Raw genomic sequence first — 23,565 nt, forward strand, 5'->3', positions numbered from 1 at the left:
ATGCTCTCGACTCCAGTAAATTTGCCAAAGTGGTCAGTTCTGAAGAGTCTAAGTTCATGACCTTGTGTCTCTTCACATGTACTGATGGGTCACAGGCTGGAGGAGAACTCTCATTTACTCAAACCACCAATCAACAACTACTGTGTCTACAATGAAGGCTTCACTGTCATGGTTAGTTGAGGCTCGTGCCACGTATGGAGAGTCTTACTGACCAACTCAGATCGTCGGTGGCCCAAACGCACGGACAGACTATCACATCAACGAGACGCCGGAGTGGTTCTACCAGTACAAGGGCGCCATGATGCTCAAGGTCGTTGACGGCGGCGAGTTCAAGGACATCATCATCAGGGAAGGAGACATGTTTCTCCTCCCGGGGAACACTCCGCACAACCCCGTCCGGTTCGCCAACACCGTGGGCGTTGTTCTAGAGCAGAGGCGACCTGAGGCGTCGGTGGACCGCATGCAATGGTACTGCCAGAACTGCCGGGAGCTCGTCCACGAGGCTTCGTTCCACTGCACCGACCTGGGCACGCAGATCAAGGCGGCTGTCGAGGCGTTCAAGGCAGATGAAGAGCAGAGGAGGTGTAAGAAGTGTGGCGAGATAGCTGATGTAGCGCCGAAGCCAGGGTCCATCAAGGACCCGAACTTGGAATGAGGTTTGAGTATTTAATTGGCAGATTTTGTATTCTATATGTTCAGAAGTGCACGTGCAATCCCAACTCCAGGTTGAATGCGCCCAGTTTCTCCAAGACACTTCCTAAGTTTCGCTGTAGACGTAGGCGCCAGTTGACTCTTCCACGGGGATCTCAATCTTGCCCTCCTCCAGCTCCTTGCCGTCGACGCGGATACCGGCGCGCATCACGTCGCCAGGGACGACCGGGCCGACGCCCTTGGGGGTGCCGGTCAACACGATGTCGCCCTCCTCGAGTGCCATGACCCTGGAGATGTCGCTGAGGATACGAGGTATCCTGAAGAGCAGCAGCTCGGTTGAGTCTTGCTGGTGATACTCACCGTTGACCTGCAGGAACAGCTCAACGTTGTGAGGATCGGGAATGGCCGACTTGGGGATGATGTTGCTGACGGGGAGGAAAGTATCGAAACCCTTAGCAATGTCCCACGGCAGACCCTTCTTCTTGGCCTCATTTTGGATGTTTCGCGCGGTCATGTCAATGGCCAGAGCGTAGCCTGTGTACAATCAGCGCTCATTGTCTTTTCACCAACTGTACGACGTGTAACTTACTCTCAATGGCGTCAATGGCGCCCTGCTCATCATCAGGCTTGAGGTCCTTGACCGGCTTGCCCATGATGAGCGCGAGCTCGACCTCATAGTGCAGATCGACTCCCTTGGGGCGGATGACTGGGCCGGCGCCGGGGAGGACAATTGAGGAGGCGGGCTTGAGGAAGAAGAAAGGCTGCTTGGGCCTTGTGTTGTTCAGCTCAGTGACATGGTCCCTATTGGTCAATGTCAGCATGCGCATGTTTAAGTAAGGCTGAAGAGCCGCTGGAGAGCGCAGGGTGTGGCTTACGCATAGTTGCGGCCAATGCAGACTACCTTGCGTGCGTTCTTGAGGGACGACATGGTCGTAAGGCCGCGCTTAAAGAACAGACTCATCTTGCTAAGAGAGACAAACGGGATTCAGGGTCAGCTAAGCCGCAAACTTATACACCTGCAGGTGTGAGGGCGGGTGTTGTGAGGGGTTCGGCTCGCGACTGTGCTGGCCGGCAGCATTTGCGCCTCCAAACCCAGAGATATCGTAAAAACGACGCCGGGCTCGGAGTCGGGGCTAGTTGTGATTGCCGAGCCCACGCCGGATATCAAGACCGGCAGCAACAGACGCTGTATAAAATTCAGAACTTACCTGTGTTTGTGAGCTTCGACAAAGCAAAATTCGTTGTTCCACAAGGACCTGCCGGGGTGGAAAGCTCTGTTTCTTTGCGAATGTACGGATGTAAGACCGGCTAACCTGCAGATGATTGGCCTGTCGAAGATGTGAGGTCTGGGGAAGGCGGTTCCGGTGTCGCGGGAGTCGAATTGGTGGTATTTCACTACGGAAAGCTACCTAATGCCTAACGTAGATCGGTCCTTGTCGCCGGTTGGGAGGTGGGAGGGCAGGTAGCGCGCGCTGCAAGGCCTGGAACGGAGAGATTAGGAAGGGGCCGGGCGTAGGAAGTCGGAGATCGAGCAAATCAAAGCTGCGCTAATTACCCACCTCAGGGAGCGCCTCACTTTCATCAGTGGCTTGTCTGTCGGCCTACGGTGGCAGCCACACCTCCTGTAGAGTACTGCAGAGTACCTGCTACAGCGTGGGGGGACCCTTCTTTAGTGGGCTCTGGCTAATCAAGACGCCTCGAACACAGGCGGGCAGTTGCCTTAGTTGGGCTATCTAGGTACGTTACTGCACACCTACCTACTACCTAGGTACGTTAGGTACTGTACCTAGGTACCCTGTAGTAGGCAGCCTAATGGTGCCGTGGCTGCCGTGTGCCCGACTGCGTGCACCCTGCAGAAGGGAATCGAGCTTCCAAATTGGATAGATTGCCTCCTTACCCCTCGCCCGTCCTGGCCGGTCGCCCTTGCCTTACATACGTTTGACTCCTGCTATCCTTATCCAGCAGAGCCTTTTAGGCGCTGGGCAGGCTGGGCACCCCGCCTTTCAGAGCCCCTTCACTAGAGCTCTCCCCACATTTGGATCAACTCAGTGAGCTCATCGCTCCTCCCCAGATCGCTGGGCAAAGCGCAAACCGGTCAGACAGCCTTTTTTTGGGCCTTTCAGTTCAGCCGGTCTATGATTTCCCCCAGAGAGAACAGAACACGACATCATCATCCGCATCATCGTCATCGCCATTTCCATCATCCTGTTTTACTACTTTCTGCTCGGCTCTCTGCATCGCCCATCTCCCCTGAAACAATATCACATCCCTTTATAATTCTGTCATACCTGCAGCTGTCGTCAGGCACGACACCACCACTCAAAACCGCCCGCATTTTCCCCCGCAGAAAACCCACCGCCTACCTAACCACTGCATCTTACCTATGCGCACCGAATATTGAAAAAAATCCACCACCAAAATGGAGAGCATACAGTTAGCCCAGATGCTCGCTGATCTCAGTGATCTCAATGCTGCCGTAAGCTCGGATTCTCGCATCTCGCTTCTCTTCGACTGTCGCCGCGCATTTCTGCGCCATCTCGCAACACTGTGATATCGAGACTGATCAATGTTGCAACAAATAGGAACCCCAAGCCGCCGTCGCCCTCGTGAGCGCCAACAAGACCATCACATCACATCCTCAGAATGAGCTGAAGCCTCCGGAGCAGCGACACCATCAGCGTGTCGCTTCGGCCTCAGCGACCGTTATCCAGCGTAACGGCTCGCCCGCGACCCGATTCGACAAGTTCGGGCGCAAGATCCTCACCCCTCCCCTCACACGCTCTAATTCGGCTCAAGGCTCCATGCCGGGCACGCCGCGCAGGGACTTTGACGTGAGCTCTTTTCATAATCAGCCTTCTTCTGTACTCACTACTGTGAGTGTTCTTGTCACTGAGAAATGCCGGTCACAGCCCGAGGATGACGTCGATCGCGCGAGCACGTTGATGGCTCTGTACGAGATTCGGGCCAAGCTTAAACAACAGGATAACACGAGCCTGTTGAAGGCTCGAGAGAAGATCAGTGCCTTGGCTGCAAGACAGCAAGCGCAGGCTGCTGAGAAGAAGGAACTCACAGCCCCCGAACACCGAGCGTCTCCACGATTCACATATCCGAGAACGACGTAAAGACGGTTCGCGACTAACGACTTGCTCTTCTCACGGCGTTATAGGTTGCAGCACCCGGGAGTCTCGGCGACTACGGTCTTGTGGCGTTATTGGCGAATTGGGTCAGTACATACGTGGATATACAGGACATTAGGGTTATGACTTGAGGGAACAAAGCCCCATGATCATCGGGTTAATGACGAGACCTGGAGACTACTGGCGGGAATGAATGGATGATCCCGTGGACAAGAATGGTCTTTAGGGTATGGCTTACGGTGTAACATAAGACAGAGACGGCTGTTTCTCAGGACTTTATATCCACCCCCACCTTCCCAGCTCTATAAAGAACTCATACTCTTTTAAAGCGTCCGAGTTGTCTGTGACACAATCATCATACGCAGTGGTCAGTCTAGAAGAAGGTGCATTGCTTCTCTCGTACACAACAGTAATCCTCATTTTAGCAAAATGTACCCCATGAAAAGACTTTAAAAACATCCTACGAGTGAGTATGTCCCCAAGTTCCCATACAAACTAAGTCTCAAAGGATTCTCAAGGTCGTACGGACTTCTGTGGATTCAATCGGTCTGAGATACCATGTTCCATGTACACCGTACAGACTTACGTATTTTCGTGAAGCCATACGCCACATCTCTGCTTATGTAGCCTTTGGGATAAGACCCAACTTCCAAATATTCGTAGTACGAGTGTTTCTTTATGGCCCATTGAGCTACTCACAGTCTACTCACCCGAACCACAGAGTTCTGGGCTGTTACTCAACCAAAACGCGGACAAAACGAGCATCAAAAAGCTTTGACAATTGTCATCGACAATTATTACGCAGCTAAGCGAGCTACCTAGCTCGCCGGCTTCTAGCGCTGCAGGGGTAAAGCCAGTGGATTCGCTAAGCCCTGGAGGGTGTGCCTAGAGGGGGGGCCACAGCTGGGTCTTAGCTCAGAAACTCTTGCCGGCCCAGCGCCTTTTCTCCCCGACGTCACAAGCGGTTTTGGTTTGGGCAGATTCTCCCAACTGCAAAGTTTAGCTCCAGCTTCCCCCAAGATGGCTTCAGGCGTGGACGCGAAGCTGCTCAAGAGCACCAAATTCCCTCCCGAGTTCAACCAGAAGGTTGACATGACCAAGGTGAACCTGCAGGTCATGAAAAAGTGAGTTGATCCGTCCTCCTGCGAGCTGATCCGCGTCTCGGTGCGGTCTCGTGTCGATCAATCGTACTGACAGCGGCTGCGCGTCTAGGTGGATTGCAGGCAAGATATCCGAGATTTTAGGGAGCGAGGACGATGTTGTTACTGAACTCTGCTTCAATTTGATAGAGGGCTCCCGATATGTGAGTTTCTTCACGCGTTGCCGCCTTGCAGGGCGTTGAATTGAATATTCGCTAACCTTCCGCCCTCGCAGCCCGATATCAAATCCCTTCAGATCCAGCTTACTGGGTTCCTCGACAAGGATACTGCGATATTCTGCAAGGAACTGTGGAAGCTATGTTTGAGCGCACAGACTAGCCCTCAGGGCGTTCCTAAGGAGTTGCTGGAGGCAAAGAAGCTGGAGCTTATCCAGGAGAAGGTACGCGCTGGGGTTGTCTGCACTCACAATCAAACCATGTTTCTGACAGCAATTTCTACAGATTGAGGCCGACAAGGCCGCCGAGGAAGCGCGTGTTCGACGTGAGGAAGCGGAACGCCGAGATCGTGGTCGGGGCCGAGGCGGAGGCACCCGCGGAGATAGTTGGCGTGGCGGGCGTGGTGACAGAACCTCTTTCAATCGTGGCCGAGGCTTCGGTCGTGGCCGGAGCCGCTCACGCTCCCCACCACCTCGTGGTCGAGATGTTCGAGATCGTGACTTCAATAGAGGTCCTGCGCGCCGGGATACATACGTCCCTAGAGACCGGCGGCCTGCACAACGTGATGAGAGGCGACGTCGGTCCCACAGCCGGTCCGCTTCAGCCAACTCTGCCCCCAGATCACGCTCCCCAGCTTCCAGTGCGTCTGGTAGTCGTCGATCGAGCCCCAGGTCTAACAGCCCTCCTCGGCGGCGCAGCCCTTTACCGCGCTCGTCACCCCCCTACCGCGAGGCTCGCAAGAGATCTCGCTCTCCACTGCGCGAGAACAACTATCGCCCGCGTAGGCGGTCTCCCTCCTTAGGACGAGAATCGCCCTCGCCTCCACCCAAGCGGCGGAAGTATTCTCCTCGAAGCAGATCTCCGGTACGAAGACGGAGATTCTCCAGATCTCCATCCTCGGCCGGATCTGATCGCTACTCCCGGTCTCCGTCCCGTTCCCGGGGCCGCAGCCCACTTCGAAGATCTGGTCGTGACAGCCGAAGTCGAAGCCGCAGCGCTTCTCGTGGAGGTGCACGAAGATCGCGTCCCCTTAGAAAGCGTGAACTAACTCACAGCAAGAGTCCGTCTAGATCACCAGCCTATCGGCGGCGGCCGAGGGCCCGCAGCAGAAGTGTCAGCCAAGGAGGAAGAGATGGGAGGTTGAGTCGAGACAGCCCAAGGGAGCGGAGACATAACACCTCTTCTATTTCTCGTTCACGAAGCCGCTCAGCTGATGATTCCGAAAACGAAGACAGGCCCAAACCCTCCTCCCATGAACGGCCTACATCCGCCTCTTCGAAGGTACGCTAAGTCTCCTTGGGGATGTTAGGGATTGAAGGTCATCGTTGGTCAAACGTCTAACTGACTAGCCATGAACAACCTAGCCGAAGTCTTCTCAGCAACAGTCGACCGAACAGCGCGAGAAAGAGCTCAAGGAGAGACTTATCAAGATGAGATCCTCAAAAAGCGGCTCAAGCAACGTCTGAGGCTAACCGGTTCTGAAGTCACGAGAATAATATGTACTCTGTTCTGGATACCTTATGTAATTGGCTACGGATATGACCCCGAAAGCTTCTAGCTATTCCCCGAATTTGCTGGTCAGTAAATCCACGTCTCATGATAGGGCTCAGAATTCCCAGACAGAAGTAATTGCAAATGGATACGATAAATAGGTGCCAAATCTTTATGGTTCTGACGTTATGTGAGACTTCTTCGAATTGCACGCATCCTTTGCCCTCGTATTGGAAGGCCGCAGGGGGCAAGGGTGGTAGATTCTCTTCTCCAAATCCTGCAACCACCTTGAGAAATATCTCGAGCTTCAATACATCCTGATCAATTTTTGCTCTTTCCATCATCGTGATATGATTCTTTTGGCAAGCGACATCTGATGTTATCCTGACTGAAGGCATTTCAATCAAGGACATCACGTGATATCGAAAAATGGCTAGCCAGGAAAACGGGCACGGCGATCAGGGCGCAGCCGCGAGCCAGAAGCCGCAACTTCAAATCAAGCCACCATCCACACCAGCAATGGCAGAGAACAATGCGCCGGCCGCGGGCGCCAACGGCGACGTGCCTGCTGGCGTCCCGTTTTACGAGAAGTCGCGACAACACCTCAAGGAGCTGCTCGCGAGGAAGCGGATGTTAGAGCGGACTCTGGTAAGCTACGGCGCCTCGCCTATTCCTCGCTGCGGACGACGTCTTTTGCGGTACATGGGGAATGCTAACGTGGGATTTGGTACAGGCCGCGCACGAAGAGGCCATCTTCCAGAAGGAGACCGACTACCTGGAGAACACGCCGTCGGGCAACATCATCACGGGGTTCGACGCGTACACAAAGGGCACGACTGCCGCGGCGGCGCAGAGGAGGCGAGCTGGCCTGACGGAGCAGAACCGCGTCTTCAGCCGCAGCTCGGTGTCGTACGGCGCGAATGGCGGCGGCGACGGTGCGGCGACGCCTGGCTCGACGCCTGCTAGTCACGCGCCGACGCCGGTGAGCACGAGCTTCGGCAACCTCAAGGACAAGGACAAGGACCACAGCGGCAGCGGGACGCCGACGAGCGCCACGGCGGGCGGGACGAAGGGCGGCGGCGGAGGTGGCAGTAAGAAAGATAAAGCGAGCAAGAAGAGTGCTGCGAACGCGCCGGTTGGCGAGGACAGCGAGACGGATGCCAAGGAGACGAAGAAGGTTAGGACGAACTTTGGCGCTGTGAGGAAATGAGCCGTTCGCGCGGTCCACAGTCTCACGGTCTTCAAGGCCGCAGGCTATCTGTACCGAGATCCTTGATTGATCCTTTGAGGTGACTTGTTCATTGGGATTCGCATGTTGGCTCACATGCTTGCTTTGGCGTTTGGAAAAGGGTGAAGAGGACCTCTCAGCATGGTGTTCAGGAGTAACTGTTTCTCTAATATATGAAGACCTATGCTGCGATTCTCTTCCTTCATAGATCCATAGGAATCGTAGAACAGAGGAGAGAAGAAGCAAGTCTTTTGAGCAATCAGATTAATTCCTTGCTATGTTCATACCATCAATTAATCGGCTATTGGAAGGTACCTCAAGTACAGAGTCTAGACTCTCCAACTTCTCGCAAGACCTCCTCCGAAGGGTGTGAATAGACCTTGAAATGCGTACCTTGATAGGTATAGTGAGGGGTAAGTTCCGGGCGTAATATGGAGGACCTGCCCCTCTCCGACAGCCCTACGATGACCCAGTCCAGCCAGTAAGGCGGGGCCTGTCAGCCACCGACTTTGCCCTGCTTAACCTTACAGCACTGGCATAAGCTTAGGTCCCTGGTAGTTGGAGGATGACGGGACCTTCCTCGGCGGGCAGGAGCTTCTCGTCTCAGGTCAGGACCTTTGCCACGCAGGTTCTGAAGATTTATATTCCTTTCCAACCTCCCGTCTTTCCTCGGCGAAACATCCCCTACATGTTTTCCGAGAAGAGTACTAAGAGATTTACTGCCTCAAGTCCGGCCAGCATGACTATCCAAGCTGCAAAGTTCACCCCTGAGGTGCTATTGTCTGCTCCACGGCGGTCTGCGGGTGTACCCAATAGCACCGGTGAGCTTGCTCTGTTTACGGTAAGAGCCCACTCCTTCTCAGACTTCAATCTCAAGATTAGGTGTGTAATTGGGAGGTTGTGATGCTAATCAGGCTAGGTCTCCACCTATTCGTTTGAGGAACACAAGAAGACATCTCAAATCCGTGTTCTTGACATCAAATCTGGCAATTCCACCCTCTTGTTTGAGGACCTAAACTACAGTGAGCCAACATGGGTTGGCGAGACCGAGTTCATATTCTTAAAGAGTGGTGACAATGGCCGTACTTCGCTCATGCTTGCAGATGCTTCAACCCCCGGTTCAGAGTTAGCGCCCACGTGAAGAGTTTCTGGGAAGTGACATGGCTAATATAATGACAGACCAAAGGAAATCCGCTCTTTCAAGGGCGGCATTTCCAACTTGAAGGTGAAGGAACTCGAAGACGGAACGATTGCACTTGCTTGTTCGGCATTAGCCACCCCTTCAGGCCATATGTACCACTCCGAGGATGAAAAGAAGTCACATTCGACTGGCAAAGTATACACAAGCCTCTTCGTCCGGCACTGGGATACGTGGGTCACCAAGAATAGAAATGCAATCTGGTACGGCGCTCTCAAGAAGTCGGATGAAAGCTTCACCCTACAACTTCCGGACCTGGTGAACGTTCTAGCTGGGACACCTCTACAATCACCTGTCCCACCCTTCGGAGGCACCGGGGACTTCGATATTAGCAGCTCCGGAATCGCCTTTATTGCTGCAGACCCAAAAGTTAATCCAGCAATATATACAAAAACCAACTTGTACTATGTGCCACTTTCCACCTTCACTGAGGATAAACCCCCAACTCCTCAACTAGTCAAGACCGGTTCTCTTCAGGGGTACAGTGCCTCGCCAACCTTTTCGCATGACGGCAAGAAGATTGCCTTTACACGTATGAAGAGCAACCAGTACGAGACGGACAAGCCCCACCTGCTTCTTATCCCCGATGTAAAAGATCTCGCCAGTGTACAAGAGTTCTATGAAACTGATGACGGCGAAGGTAGTTGGGATCTCAAACCTGATACAATCTTATGGAGCAAAGATGACAAGGAGCTATATGTCACGGCCGAAGATGCGGCACGGAACAAGCTGTTCAAGTTGCCTGCTGATCCGCTGCACGCGAAGGCACCCCCAGAGCTCATTCCAACTGGTGACGGTTCCATTGGTGACATAAAGCCCCTGGGAACTGATGGAAGCAAGGTATTCCTGAGTAAGAGCTCCTTGGTCGACAACTCCATCTACACGGTTGTGGACGTGTCCGAAAATTCCGCTAGCATTGTCTCTTCAAACACCAAAAACGGCAAGACCTTGGGGTTATCACGCAGCCAGGTTGACGAGATCTGGTTCAAGGGCGCCGGGGGCTATGATGTCCACGCCTTAGTGGTTAAACCTTCAGATTTCGACGAGAACAAGAAATACCCGTTGGCATTCCTCATCCACGGCGGACCTCAAGGCGCTTGGGGCGATAGCTGGAGCACACGGTGGAACGCTGCTGCATTCGCAGAGCAGGGCTATGTTGCCGTGCTGCCGAATCCGACAGGCAGTAGCGGCTACGGGATGGCTCTGCAGAACGGAATCAAAGACGACTGGGGTGGCAAGCCGTACAACGACCTGGTCAACTGCTTTGAGTACATTGAGGGTAACCTGCCGTATGTCGATACAAATAATGCTGTCGCACTAGGAGCCAGCTACGGAGGCTTCATGATCAACTGGATCCAGGGGCACCCCCTAGGACGCAAGTTCAAGGCATTGGTCTGTCACGACGGCGTCTATTCTACGTTAAATATGTATTGCACCGAGGAGCTTTTCTTTCCTTGTCACGATTTCGGCGGTTCGTTCTTTGAGAACCGTGAAGGATATGCCAAATGGGATCCAGCGGCACATATCAATGAGTGGGCTACTCCAGAGCTTGTAAGTCTCCTCCATAATCTCACATTGACTCTAAACAGCCGAAGGAATTGATGCTGATGAAATACCTGCAGATCATCCACAGCGAATTGGATTACCGTCTACCGATCACCGAGGGTCTGGCTGCATTCAACACTCTACAGCAAAAGGGCGTGCCAAGTCGACTATTGATGTTTCCTGATGAGAATCATGTAGGTATTCGTGATGTATAGCCGAGAGACATTTTGCTAACACATGGGATCTAGTGGGTTATCAAACCAGAGAATTCGCTTGTTTGGCACAAGGAGGTTTTTGGGTGGATCAATAAGTACACTGGCCTTGATACGACAGGTTTGATCAACGAGACAGAAAATCTGGAGATGGACTAGGGAAGCGTGGCCACGATCTCGGGAACTGACACGATATTTGGTTTAAAATTTACGACATGAATCCCAAGCGGCGAACGCATGAAAAAAGTCTAAATATAGCGGATATCTAGTCTAATCTAACCCTTGAAATATGCTTCTGTGATTCGCGGTTTTCAGCGTAGTAATGGCTGAGAATACTCCTACTATTCGTCGTTCCTGCGCCAACAACGATGAGCCCTAGGTCGGTGAGAAGCTAGACACCTTTGAACGATATATCGTCTCCCTCACTTGGGTCCATTTTAGACCCTGTGAAATCGTCACAATTTTGGAAGCACCGTCTTGGCCTGCGGCAGCTGAGTTCAACATGACCAACTGGGGATAGCTCCGATGAAGAGTTCTCTGTATCTTCAGAGCTAGGCGTCTATCTTTAACACTCTTGATGAAGCTCCAGATGAGCTGCACGTCTGATTCGGACTCTTTCTCTTTGTGTTTCTTGTCGTATATACTAAAACTGCGCTTAAGCTTTCTGGCCCGCGCCTTTTGCACTTCTGAAGCTGAATCTCGTAATTCCACCGACGTCCCATCCTTCGAGAGCCGCCTTGTTTCGATGCCCTTCGCTTTCTCAGGCCGCATGACTGCGATTACTGATGTACTCTGCGGCTTTGGTGGGTTGATAGCATCTAGAACACCTTCCACGGAGGCGTCTATTGAAGGGCTTGCGGTGGGCTGGAGTGTGGAGTCGTTCTGCTCTGTAGCAGATAACTCAGGGGCATGCTGATTGACTCGCTGTATGAACTCTTCGAGACCGTCCTGATGATCGACCAAGTAATTAAGAAGTTTAATCTGAGCCGGGCATACCGCAGCAGCTCCATGCGTGGGCTGTTTAATCTGCTCTTCGTGTTTCTCGGCCTGGCGCGCTGCATCGATAAGGTTGGCTAACTCCTTCTCTGCTTTATCAAGTCGATCTCCATGATTCTTGAGATGATCTGCCGCCATCTCCGTAGGCTTTGAGGCATTGATGATATCGGTCTCCAGTCGAGTCGTGACTTCCAAGTCTTTGTTCCGGTCTTGGTGATACTGAAGCTTGAACGCGTCAAGTGACTGCTTCTGGCTTTCCAAGGCTGGCCCTATCTCTTCATAGGCGTTAAGTCGCTGCTCGAGCATGGAGAACTTGGTGGATACTGTCGTCTCGATCTTATCTAGTCCTTGCTGGATTTTGCTGCACATTCCTTCGAGCTTGTCTAAGCGCTGGCTCTGAGTACGTTGAACCTGTGAGTGGTACGAGATGCTCTGGCCGCGAACAATACTCTCCTGTTGAAGGGTGATGATCTCATTGCGAAGGTGCGCAAAATTCTTGTTATAATCATCTTTCAAAGATGAGAGGCAGTCTCTGAAGTCCTTTCTTGCAAAGAAATCTCTCGTGAAGAAAATTCTGAGTGCCGACTCTTGAACCTTATCATTGGTCTCGGGTTCCGCGGCAGCTGTTGGAGGAGGAGTAGATTGATACATTGTGACAAGTAGTATTCCTTTCTTCGAAATGACATTGTTCTTGACGACTAGCTCTGATGAGTAGCGTAAGAACGTTGATCTTGAACGGCTCAAAATCGGAACGACTGGGAAGTGATGCTAGATGGAGCGCACTTGACATGTCCTTGCCTGCAAGAATCTGGCTTTGGATGCCGCTTCCCAAAGCAAGGTAAATAAGCGTGTGAGGAAGGACCGAAGATAAGCCATCTTTGGATCTCGAGAGAGGGCAGGCACAGCCCAGCTCAAACTCCTGCCTTCCAGGACTCCGTCAATATTGCGGCTTGCCCCATCCACGTTCACCGATTGAATACGCGTGACAACACAGCAATGAAGGAATAAATAATAGAAGCACCTGGACAGAGCATATTTTTGCGCTTTCTGGTCAACTCCCAGCTTCACCATTCCGACTTGGAAGTGCAACCAAATCAAAACACCAAGACCGTCCCGGTACGCCTGCCAGCTCATATCTACGCTAACTACCCTCGATACCTACCTAGATACCTACCCAAGGTTGTCTCGTGATATTTGTCCATATTTTCTTCTGGATATCACTTCGGCGCTGTGGTAAAGTCAGGGCACCTACCACTTGACGAATAAAAGACCTCGAACATTCCTTCAATCACACGGGTCGACGCGACGAGCACCCTCCCGACGGCATGGACATATCGTTTCCCCTAGGAGACCTGACCCAAGCGGTCAGGAGACTCATTCATACTCAGGTTGGTAACAACTTTTCATTAACGGCGCAGGCGTGCTGTAGTTCGCTCGGCCCCATATCTATGATGAGGCGACCGACATGCTGGGTCAGGCCAGGCGGCGTTATTACTAGGTATCTGGGTATGTCCAAGCCTCATGTTTCACTTATTTCTCGCCTAGAACCTAATTGACAGCGCTGCACAGTACCTGCTGAGTGGCGCTCCTAAACCTATCAATTTAGGTACCTCTAAGGAGCTCTGGCTTGTCTACCTTGATTGGTCAAAAGCTCTGACTCCGCCGCGTACAACCTAAGGTATCCCCTGAAAGCTCCCGCTATAAAACGTTCAGCGTTATCTACCTCCACCTTGCATTTCGTTGGCAATGACCTCCTGCGACCAAACTCAACACCTCCGCGTCGGATCTCTTACAACGCAAGCCGAGTGATTTTGAGTGCGAGTCGGTCTGACTGACTCGTTTTCTCTCTTGCAGAACTTCGCATCCGCGAGTATTCCCTACCGTGCCTTATGTACATACGATCCTTGGTCCCTGTCAAGGATCTGACGCGCGATCGACTTCATGAGACACGCTTCACGGGCAAGTGATGGAAATCACCATCGCCATGTGAGATTCAGTGCAGCCCTGCCCGTCTGCGGCACATGATCATTCCACGATCTCCGAGGCCCGCTGTTACCTGCCTACGCATCTTGCCATCGATGCACTCATGAGCAACCTTACCCAAAAGCCTCCCAAGACGCGTAGGTTTTGCTGATATCGGGACAACCCCAAAGTGTCAGATTAGCAACGGTCTTGCGATGGCTAGGCTTGTTGCCTCACTACGACATTGATGTCCCATGGCAGGCTATGGGTGTCATGGTCTACCCCAAGCTAAATTAACCTCCACAACTTCATGATGCTAATTCTCAACAACACGCCTGCACATCGTCCTGGGCAGGACGTTAAAAGGCCCAATCGTTGTCCAGTCACGCGATGAGTGCTGGCGACAATGTGACGAGAGATATCATGGATTATGACCCTCTCACGACGAAATGACTGCAACTTAGACCGGTCGCAGGCGAAAACATGGCGTCATTTGGTATGTTCTTTCTTTCTATTTTTCGCAGAAACATCATAGCTAAGTTGCCTCCCAGGATATGGCAGCTAGACATGGTTCATCCAGGAGCATCTCAAGCTCTGGAACGAATATTGGACGATTTACGATAATCAATGACCGGATGGATGATTAGCACTTGAATGTGATCTCAACCGGCGATTTTTGTGTCGTTGACGAAATTGCTCTTCCGCGGAAATTCAACGGAAGCCAGCAGAAATTCGTATGTTACATCCATTAAACCAAATCTCACACCAACTGACCATGGGTTAGGGGCTACTCGCACGGGTGCTCGTACAAAAGCTTGTCCTGGGCACGACATTAAATGGCCTCCTTCACCTGGACACTCTTACCCGGCAATTGCGGGATGAGATAAAGGGTTGCAGGCGGATAAAGAAGGACAATTCACAATCCAAACATACAGGTGGCTCGTCGGCAAATGGCCATTACCGGAGCGAACAAGTGCTCAAGACGGGGCGTAGGCCTACTTATGCGAAATTTCGCAACACGGATGACAACGAGTATCCTCGTACTCAGGATTTCGATCCTAAATCCTTAAAATTAAGGGAGTACCAACAGCTGCAAACCTCACAGCAGGGTTCCTAGAAAAAAACTGCCCAATTGGCCTTGTACAGGGATTGAAATGTGAAAAAGTTTCGCGGCCAGAAACACTGTGATTTGCCGCAAAAGGCAGGGGCCGCGAGGCCTACTTGGGACGGGGATGGGAACATCTCCAAAAGGCTTCTCATCTAGCTGTGACAACTGGATAGTGTTGATTGAGGGGGATTACAACCGCGGCGCAGACAAATGCGTCACCGCCGTCGGGGCAGCGTGGATCGAATTCTGAGTACGACTCTCTGTGGTCTGATCACCTTCGAACTTCGGCTGCCAGTCTCATCAGGCGGGGTCCTTTCTGAAGGGGATAAGCGTAATAGTAAGAGCGACATGCCACGATTCTCGTTCATCAAGTCAAGATTGTGAATGAGATGACCACGGCAGAGGCTACTTTGCCCCGAAGCCAGCGTCTCGGACTCGGCCGAGGAGGATCTGGCTCACCATCCTGTCACCGTTCTGCAAAGAATGCCGATGGGTGAGTCTAACGCTTGTATGGGAGGGAGGCTGTTGTCTCTCGAGCTGGGCTGGTTACGTCTCCTGGGGATAGCTGTGCTTCCGTCACGCTGTCTCCAAAGCTCCCCCCTCAATCCCAGGTTCGGAAGCTATGAGAAGTCACTCTTGACAATGGGGGACTACGGGTGGGGGATTTATGTCCAGGAGAGATGACGTTTGATTCTCGAAAGTTAGATAGCTGGACATCTTGAATTCAAGCCCGACCTTGTCCCCAATATCAGTAATATGCATTCGTGAACTGCGTGACCAAGTCTGATAACAAGACCCTCATCAACAAAGTATTCATCTTAATGCCATGACCAGAACTGATTAGACCCGCGCTTGTAGTCGAGCCAGTAGGTTGGGGTAAGGAGATCGAGTTGCGGTTCGGTGGGTTTCAATTGGCTGGCAAATCATCTCGCCATTTCTTGGGGTTTTTGTGGGCTATCATGAGTAATATGACATCGAAGTCACGCCTCCAATCTCAATTTATCACAGCAACAACGCGCTGAATCACATACTTCCTTACAAGATCGATTAATGTGAAATCAAAATGGGCGGATCAGCAGTCACAGAGTTTTACATCATACAACTCAAGTCAAATAGTACCGTCGATGGAGCTCACGAAGCCTTGAAGAGCGCTATCGCGGGCGTAAAAAGTGCCGATGGTTCTCAAAAGGTACTCTTCGGTCGCCAACTAGAAAATCCCAACGTGGGCGTGCTGTCTGTTGGTAGGTGGAGGACCTCATTACCTGGATGAAAAAGTCGTTGTCGACTCAAATGGCTACCGAACCCTGATTGTCTCAGAAGTGTCTTCCTTCCGGGATTGCTGACCTAGTGGGTTTAGTATGGAGCTCCTGCGATGATGCGAAAGCGAACCATGCGTCGCCGGCGAGCTTCAGTGCCGTGGCTGACAGCGTCGCCTCGCATACTTTGAACGCGGATGCCACGGCCGTCTTGGAGGCCCCCACCACAGAGATCTTCACCGGCTACGGGGCCGAGACGGGCTTTGCGGAGAATGTCAAGGACTTCAGCGAGAAGGTCGATGCCGAGAAACCTGAAGGATACCTTGGCGCCGTGCACGGAGAGGTGCTGGAGGAGATCTCTCAGGCACCAGATGGACCGAAAGGAAAGGCTGTCAAGCTGGTGATTGGGTGGACGAGTAAAGATGCTCATATCGAGGCAAAGGGAAAGCCCGGTGGTAGGTGAAATTATTCGAGAGTGTCACCCTTCCAGAGCTGACTGTCTATCTAGCTATTGCAAACAATATTGGTCTTTTGAGAGAATTGCGGTCGGGAGGTGACATGTTCCACGTGCAGTTCAAGGAATTGTAATGAGACTGGTGTGAAAATATAACAAGATTCTGACTCATTACTCTACTATTATAGTTGAATGGTTACCAAATCAAACCAACGCTCTACTTTAAGTCCCTATGTCTATTCCAATGTCTAATATGCCCGCTCTATACCCCGCTGATTGTCTCAAGCAGTCGTTATTCATTAAGTTTCATAAACATTAAACAGTCTCGCTTGATGGCACCTTCTTGTCTTCTCCATTAAACAAGTACATGGCCGTGACGAGGAGTTTCCCTCCGGCAGACACGAACAGAGCGACCGCAGAGCCTGCTGTCTTATAGATGTAGGCACCCAGGAGCGAGCCGAGCACAAGAGAGGCGAGGAAGGCAACACGTCTTGTCCTTGGGCGGTTCTTCAACACGAATAGATTGGGGTCGATCATCAGGTCGACCCACGCCGCTGTGGCCATAGCCGTGGAGATCTCAGTCATCTGCAGCGACCTAGATTGGACAACTTGGCTCCCGGCAGCGAACGCCAACAGTCCAATGACAACCAGGGTTCGTGGCCCTGTGAGATCTGTTCCATACACATGTTGGATCGCACCGGCCGCGAAGACCAGACAGGACTGGATGAAGTTGCACAAGATCAACCACCCTCGACGCCGCGGGCCCACGATGTGGCTCAGCTGGCCTGTGAGCCATCCAGCAGCCAAGAAGAAGCCGAGGGCGACGCCAATGTTGGCTGTTATGAACATCTCGCCGTCGAGATGAGGTAGTATGATGGCAAGCATGAGAAAGACAGTGTTACCCGTTTGATTCGAGGCGAAGCAGTGGTACTCGGGAAAGGATATAGCATCTGCAGTACTTCGGGTTAGTGTTTCATCGGCGGGGATAGGGGTGTCTAATAGACGAAGAACTGACTGACCTTGTATACCAGTACAAAAAGTCAACAGTATCAGTTCGAGCTCCGCAAACCCTGATGGACGGACGGGAGCTGCGAGGTGATCTCTCGCCCTTGAGAGGACGTTCGGAGATGTTGAGCTGGCTTCGGCTTTCGGAAACGAAGTGTTTCGAGGAGGCAGATGGGTGCCCGTTTCTGCCTCATCAGGGCTTCCTTGCAGAGTTGTCTCTGACATCTCGGGGGCAAGAGTTACAGGGGTAATGTGTAATATCTTGGATTGCAAGGGATGAAGTCTTCGTTAAGGTAAGAATGAGAGAGTTTGCAAGTTAATCACGTTGACCACAATAGGGGCTTTGTTGAGGGTTGGAAGGAAAAGGAGAGGCAAGAACTTAGAATTTGCACATTGCACGAGGAAAACAAAGTATTCTGCACACTGGTGCGAGTCACCAAGGCAATCCCGATGGTAACGGCAACCGGCCGGGACCAGAAGCTTGTTGACCGCCCTTAGTGTCTTGGTTTGCAAGAATTCTTGGTGGTGGCCACCCGGCGTCATGATAAGTGTCTCCACTCCGACTCCCGGGCGAGAACGGCCGGGTGGGAACGGGGAGGTGACAGGAGCCAACGAGATGCAACTCCATCTCCTGAACACCCTGACACAATGCAGGGGCCTACGGACACATGCATAATAAGAAAGCCTTAAGTTGTGATATTTGATACCCAAAGGACGCATCTGGCGGTCTGTACCTGTGGTGTTGTGAGCGGTCAGGCCTTTCGCGAGGTGCCGTGAGCGATACGGATGAAAGCATCATGGAGATGACATGGTCTGTAGAGTGTGGTGGAATAAAAAGCGCTGGCATTCATGATGACATTGCGATTGCCAAGTCCTCTAAGATTTCCATCGATGGCGAATTTTTCCCGTAGGAGAAGTAGGCATGGTCGGCGGTCGGCCTGTTTGATACTCATACCGGTAGGCGATGCGGGAACACCTGCCGGCCATGATGGCGGGACGGGGCTCGGGACGGGAAAAGTGGATCCATCTTAGGTTGAAATCGGGGACCGACAACCGCCGACAGCCGCTTTAAGTTGTGCACAGCGATGGCTTTCCTTGCTGTTGATATTTTGCTTATGGAGAGGCATCAAGTCTTATGGGGGAGGCCGGGGGAACCAGGCATAGATATCGCTCTATTTTTTGTGGTTGTGAGATATAGTGAGACTCCAGTGGCCTTGACATCTCTGCATTTGTCAACATGGCTGCCCGTCGGGTGCGAAGGGGAAAATACCATATTTCTACAGCAGCGAAGGACCACTGACAAAGTAATATCTTCGCGAAAAACATAAATGTGGCAACGACATCCAAGGATTTATCGTTGGCTAATCATCTAGAGGAGCACTAGAGATTCAATTGAGGCTGGCGCGAACGTTCATGCATTGGCGATAGAGTACTACTCCGCCAGGGTAATAAATAGTAGTTCGGCAATGGTATCATTGTCTCTCAAGGAGGGATTACTACCCATCTAGTGATAAACAGAAACTTTGAGGCCTCAACGAGCACCATGTCTCTCGTCACTGGATATCTCTGCTCTTGAGGAATTGCTGTTTTTTACCTAAGTACTCTGGCAGAGCAATAGAAACATGCAGGATCTGGCATTGTATTGGACACGCAGGGACATTCATTCTGCATGTCAGATTTCAGGAGATCTGCAGCCAGAATACGAAGAGGTGTCGGTTCCAGAGCCCTGGGAACGAGAATGCTGTCGAACAATTGCTCTTCGACCTCTCAAGCACTCTTGGAAATGGGGGAGAGAGAGACGATATTTACATCTCCGTAGCGCGCCGGTACCTGACGATTTGGACATCTCCGGGGAAGCTACAGCACTAAATATTCGGCTAAGGAGCCTGGAACTTGCAGCAGAGCCTCGACTTAGCATCCAGCGGAACCAGCGTGGGGGCCTTGGGGGCTTGCCAGTCCCTTGGCCCGTGCGCCATTGATTAGAGGCCATTACACATTTTAGTTGCTCAGTGCCAAGAAGCAAAGCGGCACTGAAGGTACCAGTTCAACGACATTGCTACTTTTGCCAGCCATGATCGCAGGCCAGCAATGGCAGCAGCTTGCTCTGATGAAGTCGCCGGTCCAAGTCAATCTCTGAGTACGCCCTGGGACTCAAGTCTGCTTGGCCTGCTTGCCATCAGAGGAGCCAAGACCGCCACAGTCGAGCGACAGTGGCTGCTTGAGATAAAGAGAAAAGTCGAATATCCGGCTGGGAGACACTGGGAGCATATGAGGCAATATCGGTATCTGTGGTGCACAATCAAGACAACCAACAGTCATTACAGAGAGAACCTTCACATTTACAAGTGCCGCGGAGATCAACATACTTGTATAGCGGGAGCAGCCAGCGTCTTATCTCTCTCAGGGCGGGCCAAGTCTTGTCGCTTGTGACATCGTCTCGCTGCTTATCTCTCAGCCTGAGTCGACCAGACCAGCCAATGCCAACCTTGCACCACCACAGCAAGAATCCTTGATATTCTTGATTAGTTCTAGTGAGTCCGAGTGCTCCAATCAACAGTTGTCAATTTCAGACACTCTCCGATAAGGCCAAGGTGCCTTTGGTACAACTTCACACTACGTGCTTCTACAAGCTAATGAAGAGAGATGATCTGCTCTAACAGTTGATCCAGCGATTAGCGGTTCATGCTAGTGACTTATGATCGTTGCGATACAGCGGAGAAACTCCTCACGCATCCGGAGGGCGTATTCGGGACTCTGAACATTGAGAATCACGGTGGTACATGCTGCGCAAGGACACGGTTCGGACTCTTCAATGGTTGCACGGTTGCTTTGCTTTTTCTACTGCCCCGGTCGTCTCAGAGCTCCCGTTGTCTCATTTATTACGCCGCTTCATTAGCATTCAGGACGAAGAATCTGCTTGGATTCTGCATGCCACGCTGGTGCCGTCTTCGACCCATCTAGCACGGGTCTTCCAACAGGGAGTAGCCCACGCGCACTCAAACTGCAGCGACGATTGCCTGGGAGGGTTGCGCAGTTGTGATTAACAGCACGCTGCAGCTGAGTTCGTCATCTTGCATTACGCCTGGACCTAATAAGATCGTGTCATCGGCCACTTTCACGGCCAAACGTCAACGACTTGAACACTATTGTTTTCTTATAAGAGATTGTTGCTAGCAGTCCGCCTAGAGCCCTATCGCCTAGACTGATTTCTGGGACCCATCCATCCACAACTGACAGACCTACTACTGTGGTACTTGTTTCTCCGAACCGCAGAGAACCCCACAAGGACAAGCAAGGGTGGTCCGCGGAAGTAGTCCAGTTTTGTAAGTCAACCCAGAATCCGGAGATGCTGGCTTTGCTGGAGCCATCGCTGATATGGTGTATAGCATATCACACAACGAGGACTTGTATGATCTGGTCCCGTATATAATCAAGCTGGCGTCACCTGGCCAAACCCCCCGCTCATCAACATATTGAAACTGCCTTGAGCATCTAGTCATTGTTCAGCATATCTGTGTAGACAATCGCAACAATGGGACTCAACTTCAAGTTTTCGGACCTTTACAGGGTACCAGATGTCAATCCAGTCAATAGAAAGGCGCGATCCGTACCGGCCCTCAACCCGATCAACATGTACGGACGCGTGTTTTTCTTCTCCTGGTTCGGATTCATGATAGCATTCTGGGCTTGGTACACGTTTCCACCACTGGTACGAGATCTATAAGTGCTGAATCGAACGGGAACATCTACTAACCAGTGATTTTACAACAGTTGACGCATACCATCAAGGCCGACTTGAAGTTGACGCCTGCTCAAGTAGCAAACTCGAACATTGTGTCCCTATGCGCCACGTAAGGTTCCCAAAAGCAGTATATATTAGATTCACCTTTCTAACCTGTGCCAGACTTCTCGTCCGTGTCGTCGCTGGTCCGCTATGTGATCAATTTGGACCTCGCTTGGTCTTTGGTGGACTTCTACTGCTAGGATCCATTCCCATGGGCTTGGCTCCTCTCGTGCAAAACGCCAGTGGTCTATATGCCAGCCGCTTTTTCATCGGTATCCTAGGCGGCTCCTTCGTGCCTTGTCAAGTTTGGTCTACTGGCTTCTTCGACAAGAATATCGTCGGTACAGCAAATGCCTTTACTGGTGGCTGGGGCAATGCTGGCGGTGGCATCACCTACTTTATTATGCCTGCTGTCTTCGATTCCTTCGTTGCTCATGGCCATAGCCCGGATAAAGCTTGGCGGCTGACCTTCATCGTTCCCTTGATCATGGTCATTGCAACTGGTGTCGGCCTGCTTCTCCTTTGCCCAGACACTCCAGTCGGGAAGTGGAGTGAGCGTAAGACCCACGTACAAGAGAACCTTCAGGCCCATGGTGTCCTCGAGAACCCACTTGTGGATGTCCCTGGAAGCATCGCGGAGAAGCCGCCATCAGAGCGTGACACTGGGACTACAATGGAAGAGCAGGACAAAAAGCCTGTGTACGGTGACCATGAGGCACCAATCCCCAGAGAAGAGATGCTTCAGGCTGCTCGAGGCGAAGTTGTCGTGAAACCTACAACAAAAGAGGCATTGCAAGTCTCTATCTCGCCACAAACCTGGGTCCATATCTTGACCTATTCCTGCTCGTTCGGCGCCGAACTTGCCATTAACGCCATCCTTGCGAGCTACTACCTAAAGAACTTTCCAAAGCTCGGTCAGACCGAGTCCGCAAACTGGGCAGCCATGTTCGGCTTCCTGAACGTCGTTACCCGCCCACTTGGTGGAATCATCGCCGATCTCCTATATAACCTGGGTGGACACAACCTCTGGCTGAAGAAAGGCTGGATCCACGTATGTGGAATCCTGACTGGTCTCTTCCTTATCATCATTGGCAAGGTCAACCCTAAAGACTCGAGCACCTTCTCCGGACTTATTGCTCTGATGGCCATCTTCCTCGAAGCCGGCAATGGCGCAAACTTTGCCCTGGTGCCTCACGTCCACCCCTTTGCTAACGGCATTGTCTCGGGTCTCACTGGCGCTGGTGGCAACCTTGGCGGTGTCATCTTCGCCATCATCTTCCGCTTTATGGACAACGGGACCAACTACGCAAAGGCATTCTGGGTCATTGGCTGCATTCATATCGGGCTGAACGTTCTCGTCTGCTGGATCCCGCCTCTGCCTCGTGGCCAGATTGGTGGTCGCTAATACTACGACATGAGTTATCCGATGCATGATATATTTTTATGAGAGGCGTGTGTTTGAGCGAGTCCCGTCAGCGTAATGAGTCTTAGCGATACCATCTTGTTGTATATTGCAGCCAATTCATTGAATCTACAATCGAACAGGACTGTTAAAGGCTACTAAAAAAGGAGGTAGAGAGATAGACCGTCTACACTGTTGATTTTCGGAGCTACTAGGCTAGGGAGTCGGAACGGGCGATACCTGATACAGCGATTTGAATTTGCAATTGAACTTGGCCGATTCATAATGACGTCTCTGTTTCCTTTTGCATCGTGATAACTGCGAGCTAGAGCATGAACTTCATTGATTGTGTACTTGTCCTCAGAGCGACCGATAACAAATGACGTCCATGTCGAAGATAAGGTATGTTGGTGGGTGGGTCCCGAGAGCTGCATATCTGCAGGTGGCTTGGAGGTGGAGGGCAACCGAGACCACCCTTTTGCATCTTCAGCTCACAGTGTACAGGCGCGAGATCGATCAAGCGTTGGCCAATGCTTTTCTCGATCTTATGGAGATAAGGCCTGCTTGTTTGATCTGTTGTGTGAGGAAAGTGTACGCATGTCCCCGCCTGCCGATCACTTCGCAGACGCTGTGGAGCCCGAGATAGACGGGTTGTCACAGAACTCAACGCAAGTCCTGGTTGATGACATCTGCCGAAGTAGGGCTCGGTTCTTTGTGAGGCTCTCATCTGTGCCCGAAAGTACTCAAGCAACTAGTGAGCTCCCGAAATCGCCCTCGTCATCCATCGGTGCTTGCCTAGACAAGCTTAGAGAGCTGGACGA

General features: G+C 51.9%; 9 protein-coding genes across 9 annotated transcripts; 7 read left to right on the forward strand and 2 right to left on the reverse strand.

The window, feature by feature from the left end:
• UCRPA7_6567 (putative 3-hydroxyanthranilate -dioxygenase protein) lies at positions 1-655 on the forward strand (the record flags this gene model as incomplete). Its single annotated transcript, XM_007919104.1, has 3 exons — positions 1-32; positions 96-171; positions 221-655. The coding sequence occupies 3 exons, from the start codon at positions 1-3 to the stop codon at positions 653-655; spliced, it is 543 nt and encodes a 180-aa protein (XP_007917295.1).
• Positions 656-757: 102 nt separating this feature from the next.
• UCRPA7_6568 (putative 2-keto-4-pentenoate hydratase protein) lies at positions 758-1,612 on the reverse strand (the record flags this gene model as incomplete). Its single annotated transcript, XM_007919105.1, has 3 exons — positions 758-1,185; positions 1,241-1,452; positions 1,527-1,612. 3 exons carry the CDS (start codon positions 1,610-1,612, stop codon positions 758-760), a joined length of 726 nt encoding a protein of 241 aa, XP_007917296.1.
• Positions 1,613-3,094: 1,482 nt separating this feature from the next.
• UCRPA7_6569 (hypothetical protein) lies at positions 3,095-3,773 on the forward strand (the record flags this gene model as incomplete). The annotated part of the gene is made up of 3 exons (XM_007919106.1): positions 3,095-3,127; positions 3,234-3,482; positions 3,561-3,773. 3 exons carry the CDS (start codon positions 3,095-3,097, stop codon positions 3,771-3,773), a joined length of 495 nt encoding a protein of 164 aa, XP_007917297.1.
• A 1,035-nt stretch (positions 3,774-4,808) lies between these two features.
• Positions 4,809-5,905, forward strand: UCRPA7_6570 (putative pwi domain mrna processing protein; the record flags this gene model as incomplete). The annotated part of the gene is made up of 5 exons (XM_007919107.1): positions 4,809-4,912; positions 5,001-5,091; positions 5,163-5,327; positions 5,389-5,428; positions 5,490-5,905. 5 exons carry the CDS (start codon positions 4,809-4,811, stop codon positions 5,903-5,905), a joined length of 816 nt encoding a protein of 271 aa, XP_007917298.1.
• Positions 5,906-7,113: 1,208 nt separating this feature from the next.
• On the forward strand, positions 7,114-7,804 carry UCRPA7_6571 (putative histone acetyltransferase subunit 4 protein; the record flags this gene model as incomplete). Its single annotated transcript, XM_007919108.1, has 2 exons — positions 7,114-7,242; positions 7,328-7,804. The coding sequence occupies 2 exons, from the start codon at positions 7,114-7,116 to the stop codon at positions 7,802-7,804; spliced, it is 606 nt and encodes a 201-aa protein (XP_007917299.1).
• Positions 7,805-8,561: 757 nt separating this feature from the next.
• Positions 8,562-10,936, forward strand: UCRPA7_6572 (putative prolyl oligopeptidase protein; the record flags this gene model as incomplete). The annotated part of the gene is made up of 5 exons (XM_007919109.1): positions 8,562-8,663; positions 8,742-8,947; positions 9,002-10,571; positions 10,643-10,759; positions 10,814-10,936. 5 exons carry the CDS (start codon positions 8,562-8,564, stop codon positions 10,934-10,936), a joined length of 2,118 nt encoding a protein of 705 aa, XP_007917300.1.
• Positions 10,937-15,906: 4,970 nt separating this feature from the next.
• On the forward strand, positions 15,907-16,687 carry UCRPA7_6573 (hypothetical protein; the record flags this gene model as incomplete). The annotated part of the gene is made up of 3 exons (XM_007919110.1): positions 15,907-16,084; positions 16,201-16,554; positions 16,608-16,687. The coding sequence occupies 3 exons, from the start codon at positions 15,907-15,909 to the stop codon at positions 16,685-16,687; spliced, it is 612 nt and encodes a 203-aa protein (XP_007917301.1).
• Positions 16,688-16,868: 181 nt separating this feature from the next.
• Positions 16,869-17,402, reverse strand: UCRPA7_6574 (putative duf1275 domain protein; the record flags this gene model as incomplete). Its single annotated transcript, XM_007919111.1, has 1 exon — positions 16,869-17,402. One exon carries the CDS (start codon positions 17,400-17,402, stop codon positions 16,869-16,871), a length of 534 nt encoding a protein of 177 aa, XP_007917302.1.
• A 3,688-nt stretch (positions 17,403-21,090) lies between these two features.
• UCRPA7_6575 (putative nitrate transporter protein) lies at positions 21,091-22,747 on the forward strand (the record flags this gene model as incomplete). The annotated part of the gene is made up of 3 exons (XM_007919112.1): positions 21,091-21,267; positions 21,330-21,409; positions 21,463-22,747. The coding sequence occupies 3 exons, from the start codon at positions 21,091-21,093 to the stop codon at positions 22,745-22,747; spliced, it is 1,542 nt and encodes a 513-aa protein (XP_007917303.1).
• Positions 22,748-23,565: the final 818 nt, after the last annotated feature.

This window comes from Phaeoacremonium minimum, assembly GCF_000392275.1.
Source record: "Phaeoacremonium minimum UCRPA7 unplaced genomic scaffold PA7_03_scaffold_479, whole genome shotgun sequence".
Taxonomy (NCBI): Eukaryota; Fungi; Ascomycota; class Sordariomycetes; order Togniniales; family Togniniaceae; genus Phaeoacremonium; species Phaeoacremonium minimum.